This window comes from Merops nubicus, unplaced genomic scaffold (genome assembly GCF_000691845.1).
Source record: "Merops nubicus isolate BGI_N331 unplaced genomic scaffold, ASM69184v1 Scaffold16120, whole genome shotgun sequence".
NCBI lineage: Eukaryota > Metazoa > Chordata > Aves > Coraciiformes > Meropidae > Merops > Merops nubicus.
Window position 1 is genome coordinate 1 of NW_008582300.1, and position 11,808 is coordinate 11,808.

Consider the following 11,808-nt stretch of genomic DNA (forward strand, 5'->3'; position numbering starts at 1 on the left):
TTCCAATCCCTAACATTCTGTGATTTAAAGACAGAAAGACACAAGCCTACCAACCTGTGTGCAAGCACAGATTTGCAGAGACTCAGCTACCAGGTATATAGGTACCTTCTCACCCAGGCAGACACATGCATTCCTTTCCCCTCTGCACTTGGACAAACACACAAGCAGATGTTTTGTTAATGCTATCTTACATGGGTTCTAGGTACAGAAAAGTTAAAAAAAAAAAAATTGTGAAAAAAAGCACCAACCCTCTTGTCTGACTAGCTGGCTCGGAATGCTTATTCTTCTTGAACCTGAGGGAAATGGGGGTGTGGAAAGGAAAACGTCCTCCCGTTTCTCATGGAGCCACCGCTTTGAATCTCGGCGATTCTTCTGCCGCAGCGATCCCTAGTCGGTACCGAAAGGGGGCAATGCTCTCCCGCTCCCAGACACAGGCACATCCTCCCACAGCTTCCCTCCTCAGGTTTAGCAGTCTAAAGGCTGCAATGTGAGCCAGTTCAGCTATCTGCTCTTGCAGAAAAACAGATCTGCAAAAAGTGGGCAAGTGCTTTACCATTCTGTACAGACAGCTTAACCAAGTCACCCTACAAGTTTACCCACCACATGGTGGGTGGAGCACCTGTACCAGCAACAACTTGATGTATCAGCTGCTGTATAGACAAGTCACTCCAAGCCCGTTTTCAGCTTGGTCAGAGATCCTTTGAGGTGCTTTCCCTGCTTGGGAAAGGAGTTGTTCCAGAGGTCTGTCTGGCTTAAAGATGTTGAACTACTCAAGAAGCAAACCTCAGCCTTCCTCCAGCATAAACTGCTGCTGTCTCCAACAAAGCCATCTGAGGAGTGGTAGAAAAACAGGGAGGTATGGAAAAAGGAAGGAAGCTACGATTCTCTCTTTAACAGTCGTAGCAAACATTCTGCAACTAAAGCAGAATATATTAAAGATGGCTGTGGAGGCTGCAAGGTTGAAGAGAGTTCTGGTTTAGCAAAGCCTCTTGAATAGCTTCACTGCAGCCACTGAGCTCCATCTGGTTGAGAACGCAGCTGATGTACTCCACGGTGGCGGCGTGGCCCATGTGCAGCTTCCACAGTCTAAGCATCTCGTACTGGGCGTCCCGCAAGTGCCGGTGCTCCGCCTCGATTCGCTCCAGCTCGTAGTCGCTCAGGCCCAGCCGCCTCACAAACTCCTTCCACCGGGAGAACGGCACGTGATCCACCACCGTGTAGAGAATAACAGGGTCTGTGAAGAGAGATGAGACCATGGGTGAGAACCAGGATTCTGCAGCCTCAAGGAGAATATGAGTAATCCAAGGCTGGAATGGTGCCTTGCGATCATGTGCGTTTGTCCTCCTGCTTAGGTCTTTTACAGCAGTCACACAGACTTGTGTGATGTCCAGACTTGCTCTCCAGCCTCAAAAAGCAATGGGAATGTTTCCAGATGCTCTTGTGCAAGGTTATGAGCAGACCTGAGCACACATGCTTAGGGCCTAACTGCCACACATTCCTGCAAAAATCATGTTCTGGGTCATCACCCCAGGGTCTAAGACTGACAGCACGTCACTACGTATGACTATCCATTTTGCTGATAGGGAAAAGGAACAACAGAAAGGCCTTGCACAGATGTTTAGCACACAGCCTTGCAGGCCCCAGGCAAACTGTGTCCTGTGCCATGCATGAAGTAGACAGGTTATGCCTGTCCAGCATCCTCCTAGCTGCATCTGCATAATCACCTTCTTGTTTGCCTGTGGAAGGAGGGAAGGATGAGGGATTTTCACTTACTGTCTGGAAGCTGTGTCTTCCTGGCAGGACTGACACAGTCTGGTAGCTCTTGTGAACTTTGCAGCAGAGGTGCAGATGGTGTGGCATTCACTGACAATTCTATTTCCTTCTGGGACTCGGGAGCAAGGATGGAAATTTCATTTCTTTTTACCTCAACCTGAAAGACACATTTTCTTAGTCCAGAGTCACACACAGCAGCACAATACACCTGTCTCCTGCAGGAACTGCTAGCTTTATATACAAAAATTTATCCAAGATAGGTGGGGAGCAGATGTTGATGTTTTAATTCTTCTTGTATAACTTGTTTGAGCAGAAGGCACCAAACATTTATTTCCAGCAGAACCCAAGAATTTTAACTCTTTTGGCACCAAAAAACAGCATCTGGAAAAAATGTTGCTTTACAAAATCAAGGAAGCCTGGAAGCCCAAAATCACCACCATGCTAGAAGCTCCACACACCAGCTTTCTCATCAGCCTTCTCTGTAAGGCTGTGGAAACCCCACCTCAACTACTGCTTGGGCCTTCACTGCAGAACACTGGACCTGAGAGAATACTGTGAAGCAGCACTAAGAAGTCAATATCTGAAGTGAAGTAAAATTAGTTAAATCCTCCAACCTTGGGTTATATAGGGAGGGAAAGGGACTAAGGACTAACTATGTGGAAAAAAAGCGCATCCAGAAAGAAAAAAAACCAAAAAGCCAGGAATTTGAAAAACATCCCCTACAGAAGGGGAAGTAAAATTCTAATGGTTCTATCCACTAGAGGAAAAGATGTCCAAATTAAACAGCCCTATTACTCAACTCATTTTAAAACACTAGGCCTGGAAACAGCCCATGGAGAAAAATGTTACTCTGGATTCCAGGCTAACATAGTTGAAAGTATAAGGAAAGCACTTATACCCATTGTATACCATCTGCTCACCTCAGATACTGGCTCCTTGGTTGCGTGCAGCAAAGAAACTTTAAAGAAAAAAAAAAAGAAAAGCAGAAATTATTTTCACTTCCTCTCTTCCCAGAGAAAACAGGAAAGCAACTTTTCACAATCCTGCCCTCAAAAAGGTTTTACAGCAAAACACATCTCCCAGCAATGAGCTCACAGGCATTTCCAGTCACAGCTCTGGGCACAGATGCAGAGTTGTAAGAACTGCACCGATAAGTTCAGCTGCTGCGTTCTCATGTTCCTCTGGCCTTGCAGTGAGGCAGAGTAACACGACCACACTTCTCCCCTCACATGTGTGCACGTACACAAACACAGAACGATGTCAACCCCAATTAATAGCAATTAATGTCACTGCATATGCTGCTGTACTCACCACAGGAGTAGAAAGATGATGGCATCCCATCTCCCCGGACCAGCTTCACTACTTTATTTACAACGTAGAGGACAGAGATAATGCCGAATATTGCCACTATGATGCCAAGGACAAGGCTCCCATCTGGACAAAAGGAAGATAGCAAATGAGTGAGCAACTGAGAAAATAGGTGGTAAGTGCTGGACTAAGTGAAGACTTGCAAATGGTAGGGAGAAAATTAATAATAGTTAGAGTGGAGAAAACACTTTACAAAAAACCTTAACAGAACAAAAGCCAACACTGAAAAGATTCCACTGTCCCTCAGTTCGCCCAGTACTCACTCGGCCCAGATGAAGTCGGTGAGGTAGTCACTGGGCTATGACACTGCAAACATTCTTCTCCAATGCAGCTGAAAAAGCAAATCAGAGAGGTGATTGTGCACAAAATGAAACACCAGCCATTTGCAACAATCCTAAGTAACAGACAAGTCAAGATGAGCCTGCAAAGCAGGGCATTCCACTGTAGCTAGTAACTTTGGGTTCTTATTGGGCTGATGCCTACATGGAGAAGACTGAAGGTAGCAGAGAGGAAAACCCAATCGCCCCAGAAAGGCAGAATACTGTGAAGTTATGTCAAGATTGATAGAGTCCTGAGGAAAAAAAAATTCTCCCTTTGTGAGGCTTGTGTTTGCTGTCTCTCCTACTCAGTGAAGGAGCATATAGAGGGGGAAAAAGTTCACCTGTTGCAAGGCTTGCAAACGTTACTCAGTGTCAGGAAGAAGCCAGGCTTACACCTGCAAATCGTGTCTCTGTTCTTTGAGCCTGCAGAAAGAAGAAATGGTTGCCATAATCTGGGCAGAGAAGGTAACAAAAAGAAAAATCTACTCCAAGATGTGTGGGAGACTATCCCTCTTAGAGCCTGGAGAACTGCTACTGAAGAAGAGAAAAAAGGATTCAGTCTGTGCTTGAGGACAGGGTTGGAGGAATATAAAATTAAAGAATAAGGGTACCACTGCCCTGGTAGGGTGAGGAGCTCTGCAGCAGCTTGGAAAGGGATTACAGTGCAGCTGAAATTGGTCTAATGGATAATGACAACTCTGGTGCAAAAGCACAGAAAGTCATTAAAGTTCAAGCGTGACAGGAAGGGGAAACCACATAGTCAGGCAAAGATGAGGGAGAAGTGGTCTCTGAGCAGCTGGGACTGGTGAGGAAGTCAGTTCAGGGGAGGGAGAAAACACTTCAAGCTATAGGACACATGCCCACTCTTGTGATCTGCTACACTGTGAGCAGAAGGGACAAGAAATGAAAGAGCTATTTCTGCAAAACCAGTCACAGCATGGGGTACTGAGTAAAACAGGTGTGAGGAGGAGTAGACTAGAATAGTGATGGAAGGACAAATTTGCATGAGGGGAGGGGAAAAGGTACTAGAACAAGCAGCATGCATTGTGTGGCAAGTGAGGGACAGGACTCAAACAGTTCTAAATCATCCCAGAGGGAGGAAATTGCTCAAGGGCAGTGTACAGTAATGACCCTTGAGGATAGGTGCGAGTGCAGAAACTGACAGAGAAAGATTACTGAGCACCAAAGGGAACAACTTCAGCAGTGAGACAGCAAGCTTCAGGCTAGGCAAGGTAAGAGACAGGAAAGGGATCAGAAGAAGCAGAACTTGCAAAGAGGGGTGCAGCTTTAGGACAAGGTAAGAAGCATTTAATGGACAGAAACAGAATTAGATTACAGCACAATATGGGAGACAGCTAGCTTGGGACAGCTAACAGAGGTACTTCTTCCAGACCCCTCACCATCCCCAGGCCACACCCAAAGCCACTGGGTAGAGTTCAGTATTACCTGAGCAGCTCCTTACTTTAAAACACTGGACAGTAGGATGTGGCAATGCAATAAGTGACTGACTGAGCAGTTCAGCTGGGCACTAGGACCAGTGGTACTTTCAGCCACAGTACTCAAAGTTCTTACAGCAGTTGGTGAGGGAAATACTATGATCATCAGGAGAAATATCCACACAGACAAAAAGGAAGGTATGCAGGAAGTTTGCTCTGAAGCACAAAGACCTGGCTTCAGTACATGCAAGGCTGAGGTACACAAATTAAAGAGGAAGTATCTCCTCAAAACAGCCAAAACCAAAAAAATATTCAAGGACAAAAGGAAGGTAGAAACTGTGATAGAAAACTGGGATTGATGCCAATGCAGGCAAAAAAATGGCAGCCTCTCTGGAGAAAGGGGGCAGGTAAAACCAAGAGTTGTTCCGAAACTACAGTCACGTCAGGGCAAGGTGCTGCACCTTGTCCAAAAATGAAGAGGGCTGTTAATGTCTACCCTAGTAGAGTACATCAGTACCAGAGCCACATCCAAGCCGTACTCACAGTTGGCAATAATCCCATTGGCACACGAGCTGCAGTTCCTACACTGGAAGAAGTCGAACATGGAGATCTGATACTGATTCTTCCGACAGCCACACACCGTATCTTGCTTCAGGGTGCAGGGACTCTCCACTATCTGTTGGAATTCTGAGGAACGAAAGAAGTGATTATTCTGAACTTCACCTGAGAGCATTGTTACAATGACAGGTATTATCCCCTAATCCTCCCAGAAAAAGGGCCAAAAAGCCTGCAAGCTGTGTCTCAAACTGTAGTAATTTGGTAACCCTTACTCCTGCTGCCGCAAATCCCTTCCCATATGCTGTCCTTCTGCCCATTCAACTGTTTACTTTTCCAAGCTTCCTCACTCACCTTGACATCCCCTCCAGCCACTCCCCCTCCCCTCCATTTCTCTCAGGTCCTACAGCTAACTCACCTGTACGGCAACGGGTACAGGGGTAGCATTTAGATATGGTGTTATCAACAGCCGTGAATGTGCCATTAGCACAGGGGAGACAGACAGGTGCCTGGCCAGGCCGATCACAGTCTTTTGCCTTGTAGGTACCTGCAAGAAAAATCACTTAACAGAGCTCTGACAGGAAGGCAAATGTGTTGTCTTAGGTTGTTGTTCACTCCTCAGAGAAACCCTGGAGTCAATGGTGTAAGGACTGAGTACGCTTCTTCTCACCAGTGTGAAGGACACTGACAGCCCAAAGGAGACAAGAGATAAGAATTTAACTGGGTAGGGATAGGTACCAAGGAAAGGGAACACTAATGTAGCTCTAGGACAGTTTGAGAGTGCAGGACAGGAAAATGCCTCTAAGGTGAAGGTCACTATAAATACATATTTTTACATACCTGCGTGGCATCTCATGCAGCAGTGAGTCCCTCTGGGATGTAGGTATTGTCCTAGTTGACACTGCACCTGCTTCTTTTCTCTCCTCAAGGGGTTAGAGGGGTCTCTTCCATTTGAAGCTACCCAATGGGCTTGCAATGTATATGGCACTGGAGCAATTTCTACAGATTCCTTTGTCAACACACAGACAAACATTAGGATAACCTGTACATACAGAGGGAGAGAACAGGAGAGAAACGAGGTGAGAAAGCATCACATCCCCTTGCCGACTGCACAGCTGACTTCAGCACCTACAGTTAAAACATATTATAACAGTGACTTCAATTGAATTGACCAATTCTGATAGAAAGAGCCCCACTGAAAAAAGTGTAGGGGAGATTTAGAAAAAAACACCCACACAAACAACAAGCCCATCCCTGTCATCTTTGTTATTAATATACCATACAATGGATCCCATGAAAAACTAGTTGCATAAAAAGCAAATACTTTCCCCGATGTTCAATGTGTAGATGGGATGATTTGAAAATGGTTCAGCTTCAGCAAATGAATGTTTTTAAGGAAGGTACTAACACTGATCATCTAGAAACTGTTGCAGAGAGAAGAATGCATCCAATACTTCAGTTCTGATGAATAAACCAGATGGGAAGTTTGGAAAAAAGAAGGCAGAGGAGGCTCTCGCTGCATGCAAAGCTTCCAGAACTCCTCCTGAGCAAGCCAGCCCAAGAAACGTGGGAAAGTTTCTCCCCCTATCAAATGTACGTTCTTCCTTTTAAACTGCAGCTGCTAACATTCAGTCTGAAGAGTTTGCCAAAACAATGTGCACTTTTTTGTATTTTAACTTTCTTTAAAATTTACTTGATATTTTTCACTGAAATATTGGGATTGGAATGACTGCAGTACGACTGTAAGTGTGTGTGTACACTCAGAACAGCAGAACAAAGGGTTAAAGATCGGTCTGTACTGATAATGAAGGTCACCATTCCCTGGAAGTTGTTTTCAGGACACTATTCCCAGCAATGAAATTGAGAAATGTGCTGTTTATGTTATGGCCAAAAGGTCTAGCTGTGGGGGACCACAGCATAGATGACTCATCAGCAAAAGACCTCGCACCAGGAAGATGGTAACAAGATTGCAGCATGCCACAAACACCATTCTCCTGCCTGTTGGCCCTACAGAAAAAAAGACCCTAGGCATGCATTTCAAACATACATTCAGACAAGAAAAAAAAGTAACAAAAAGCTTAATAAATAAAAAATGAAACAAAACTGGGAAACAGCTTGGCCAAAGTCAGCAAGTTTCCACAGCAAAGGCCCATCCCCTACCAGCTGTTGACCCCTGAAGGGCATAACAGACTTGTACAAAAACTAGTTTGTCGTGCCGTGAAGAACCGCAACAGCACGATAAAGACTTGACAGCCAACATCCCTTGTCATCAGTGTTGCACACGAGCGATCCTGGCCACGCCATCTGGACATACATGTGTTGGTGCTTCTGACGATGTCATGGAGAGTGTGTGCCAGTGTAGCCCATGCATCAGCTTCTGTGAGTGAATGAACTCTTTTTCACAAACAAATACCACTCCACCCCATCCATACAGCCTCACACCAAGTTTTACTACATCAACTTTCCTACACTGGAGTATTTTCCCAGATTGCTTTTTTGAAAGCAGTATGATGTCAAACTGTGCAAGTACAGCTTCAGAGTTCCATTTCTTTTTGCTTTTTCAGCTAGGAGAGTTATAGCAAAATCACAATAAATCAATAAGGGTAAACCACAACACTGATTACCAGTTTTGTGGTTGCAAGCTTCACACAGGATATGCAAAATGAGATGGCTATGACAGCCCCATGCTTGTTTCTTGTTTCCCTCAGAAAATTAAAGCCTTGGGGGAGAAAGGTACATACATGAAAGCAACATAAAACCTCAAGAACACAGGACTTGGCAACTCTGACAAAGCAAAACCCCCATTTTTCAGGGAGTTCTGTCGTACAAAGACATATTCAATAGACCAGATGCTTAAATGGTGAACAGGAAAAAGAGAACCACAAATTTAAACAGCTATCCTTTCAGACTTAATTAGCTGACCACAGGATAAACACAAGCTCTCCAACAGCAACTCAGTAATAAATAAAACAGGCTTCAGCAGCTTGATTGCTTGCAGGAAAACAGGTAAAAGATCATTCACACAGATAGTCTGACAGGAACAATAAAAGTCCTGATTCTTTAGCCAATGATTAATCCTCTGACATAGGAATATATGCAGCCAGACTTCAGGTGAAACACGTCAGCAATAGAAGTAACAAAGTATCAAAGACCAAGCCAAAAATACATAGAAAATTGGTCAGATACATCTTCAAACTCAAAATAAACCAGGAATGGTATTTTCAGTTTTTCAGATTAAGTGAAAGCATATCTGTAAGTGTGATGAAACCAGAGTTAACACATTATTACTGATCAAAATCTGATGAACAGAGAGTCACAGACCACAAGTGACCCACTAAGCAATGGCAATGACTCGGCCTTCCAGAAAAATAATTCCCATGTCAGAAAAAAACAAAACATACCAACAAAAGAACCAAACAACCAAAGCAGCACCATATTAAGGCAGCTCCCCAAGCCATTCAGCAGTATACTGATTTTTAGCAATGACAGACTAAATAAAATTTAGGAAATACATTAAATTAGAATAGAATATTTCAGTCAGAAGGGACTTAAAAAGATCATCTAGACTCACTGCCTGACCACTTCAGGGCCAACCAAAAGCATGTTATTAAGGGCACTGTTGAAATGCCTCTTAAACACTGAGAGGCTTGGGGCAATGACAACCACTGTAGGAAACCTGTTCCAGAGTTTGACCACCCAGTCAATAAAGAAATGCTTCCCAATGTCCAGTCTACAACCTCCCCTGTCCCAGCTTTGAACTATTCCCACATGTCCTATCACTGGGTCCCAGGGAGAAGAGCTCAACACCTCCCTCTCCACTTGCCCTCTCAGGGAGCTGTAGAGAGCAATGAGGTCCACACCAGAGATCCAAAGTGCCAGACAGCCAGAGGGAGGAACAAGTCAATGCACACACCCACCACAGTGAACATAAGAAGGGAGTGAGCCAGCCAAGAAGCCAAGCCATGGGCAGTAGCAGCAGCTAAGCCATGAGCCCTGTTATATAAGTAGGAACTCAGAGACAGCATCACATTCCAGCCCTGTCATCCTGGGAACTCCACTTGTCATGAAGAGTCAGGGAGCACTTCCAATAGCCAGAATCCCCCACACAGCACATACACTGAATAGACAAAGCTTCCAACCCCACTACAAGCAGAGTCAGCTCCTATAGAGGTGGCTTCTTGCCCCACCTCCAAGTTAATGTGGAAGTGGGTGGCACCTGGTGGTGATCTCCTAATGAGTTCCCACCCAAGGCTGGCCAGGCCCTGGGTGAAAACCAATCAGGAGGGCCTTTCTTGCCTGGTTGTGGACATCATCCATGCGCCAACCCTCTTTTGGGGCTGGAGGTTAACCTCAACACTCCACGGCGTCAACAGCACCTCCCAGTTTGGCATCACCAGCAAACTTGCTAATGGTGCATTCAACTCCTGCACACATATCACTGATAGATATATCAAATAGAACTGACTAGAACTGAGCCCCGAGGAGCACCTCTGGTGGCCAGTCGCCAGCCAGATGTAGCTCCATTTACCAAGCACTGAAACCTCAAATCATTGATAACAGCTCATCAAGGCAATGTTTAGAAGTCTTCTACAACTGAAATAAGGTGATTTTCCATTGTTAGATTTAAAACATGCTCTGATTCCATTCACCAGGATAAAGAACGAGTACCTACTAACCAATGCTGCACAGACAAGTGGACAGCATGTATTACTTAAGTCAAATGATAACTCAAACCACCAAACCACATCATGCACACCGGTGACTCACGTTCTTAGCGAGTGGGGACTGCCCATGAAAAAAGGACTCAGCTGAAACTCTAGGTTTTACTTCTGAAACTGCTGCAGAAATAAACTAAATACAGCAGATGAAAACCACAGTGCTGCTTCCTGAAATCATTCCATCCCTCTGAGTGGCAGCTATGTGCCCCACGCATTCTCCTCACATGTGAGGCAACTCTAGTTCTTTCTCGTTTCTCATGCAGGCACTTGCTGCCTGACAGCTACTGTGAAAAAGAAAAAAAAAACAAAAACAAAAACAAAACAACCACTATACAAGCCCAAAAGCTCTTCTGTGCAAACTTTTGGCAGGTAACACAGGAGTCATGAGCCCTTGCACCATCTTCAACCTCAAATATACTTGAATTACTGCCACCACGACAATTCATACCCTTGCTGCTACTTCTGCTTCACCAGACTATGCCCAGAGAACTGCAAGTGAGGTGACATCTCTGCAGAGTGAGGCAAAGAAAGAAAGGAACAGCACAGATGAAAGTGAGGACTGTAGCAAGATGCAAGAAAGATGGAGGGGGGACAGGAAATAAGGAGGGACATCTGAGAGCACTGTTCTCAGGTCAAGGAGAAAGAAGTCACAGTATCTGAAACAGAGGGGTAGCACAAGGAAATGCAGAATACCAGGGCTACTGTACCCTCACCTGCCAGTGTCCACAAGGCTAGGAAATACCAAATTACTCAGCACAGATGCCACAGCTCTGTATGATGGGCTCTGCCCTATCCATGCAGAGCTGTAGCCCTGCTGCTACCTGAGAGGCTCCTCACCCTCAGGGAGAAGGGCAGAGGAAGCAGGTCCAGTGGCACACAGGTATGACAGCCAGATAGGAAAGAGAGGATGGAGGGGGTTGTGCTGGGAGCAAGGCTCCCCTCTCCTAGAAAGCCAGTGGATCTCTAGAGGTGTCCAGAGCGGACCAAGGCTGCTCACAGAAAGCAAACTGTGTGGGAAGTGGGGGGCTTGGACAGGTGGGAAGCGACTCCTGCCCCACCACCCCCAGCACCTGGAGACCCCACACCTGTGCACAAGAACTAACAGGAAGACAACACCTGCTAGATCAGATGCTCAGGTATTACTAGTATTCCAAACAATCCAAATAGTATTGCCCACCACTAAGCTAATGTGTAAAATAGTTCCAAATTAATAATTTCCAGAGTTTAAATCTCCTTCATACAAAAGTATAAAGCTGAATATTTCAGAATAAAAAAAATTTGATAAAGCCAGATGTGCTGCTAAAATCCAGAGATTAGGAGGCTTACTCCATTTTTGTACACTCCTAATATATTTATCATTTAATACATTGTTTCCCCATCAACAACTTATTCAACGGCTTCTCTCAAAATTAAGACTTCCATTTTGCAAATGCCATTTTTAGACTAAAGAAGTACCTGCAAATAAAAGGCATTACAAGTTACTAGAATTTCTCAAGTATTTCTCAGCAGAAATTTGCTTTTGCTTAAGATTTCAGCATGATGCACACCAATGCATCAGTCATCTGTTAGCCCTTTTGATGAGTCAGAAGAAATCAGCCAGCTTGGAAATTCGGAGGAAAACAGAGATGCATCTCAGAG

At 44.9% G+C, this 11,808-nt stretch overlaps 1 protein-coding gene across 1 annotated transcript; it reads right to left on the reverse strand.

Annotated features, from left to right (window-relative positions):
• Positions 1-932: 932 nt before the first annotated feature.
• On the reverse strand, positions 933-6,494 carry TNFRSF1A (tumor necrosis factor receptor superfamily, member 1A; the record flags this gene model as incomplete). Its single annotated transcript, XM_008937369.1, has 9 exons — positions 933-1,234; positions 1,774-1,930; positions 2,694-2,731; positions 3,085-3,207; positions 3,405-3,472; positions 3,803-3,884; positions 5,441-5,584; positions 5,871-5,999; positions 6,293-6,494. Coding segments are annotated over 9 exons (1,245 nt in total), but the record flags the coding sequence as incomplete, so codon positions are not given.
• Positions 6,495-11,808: the final 5,314 nt, after the last annotated feature.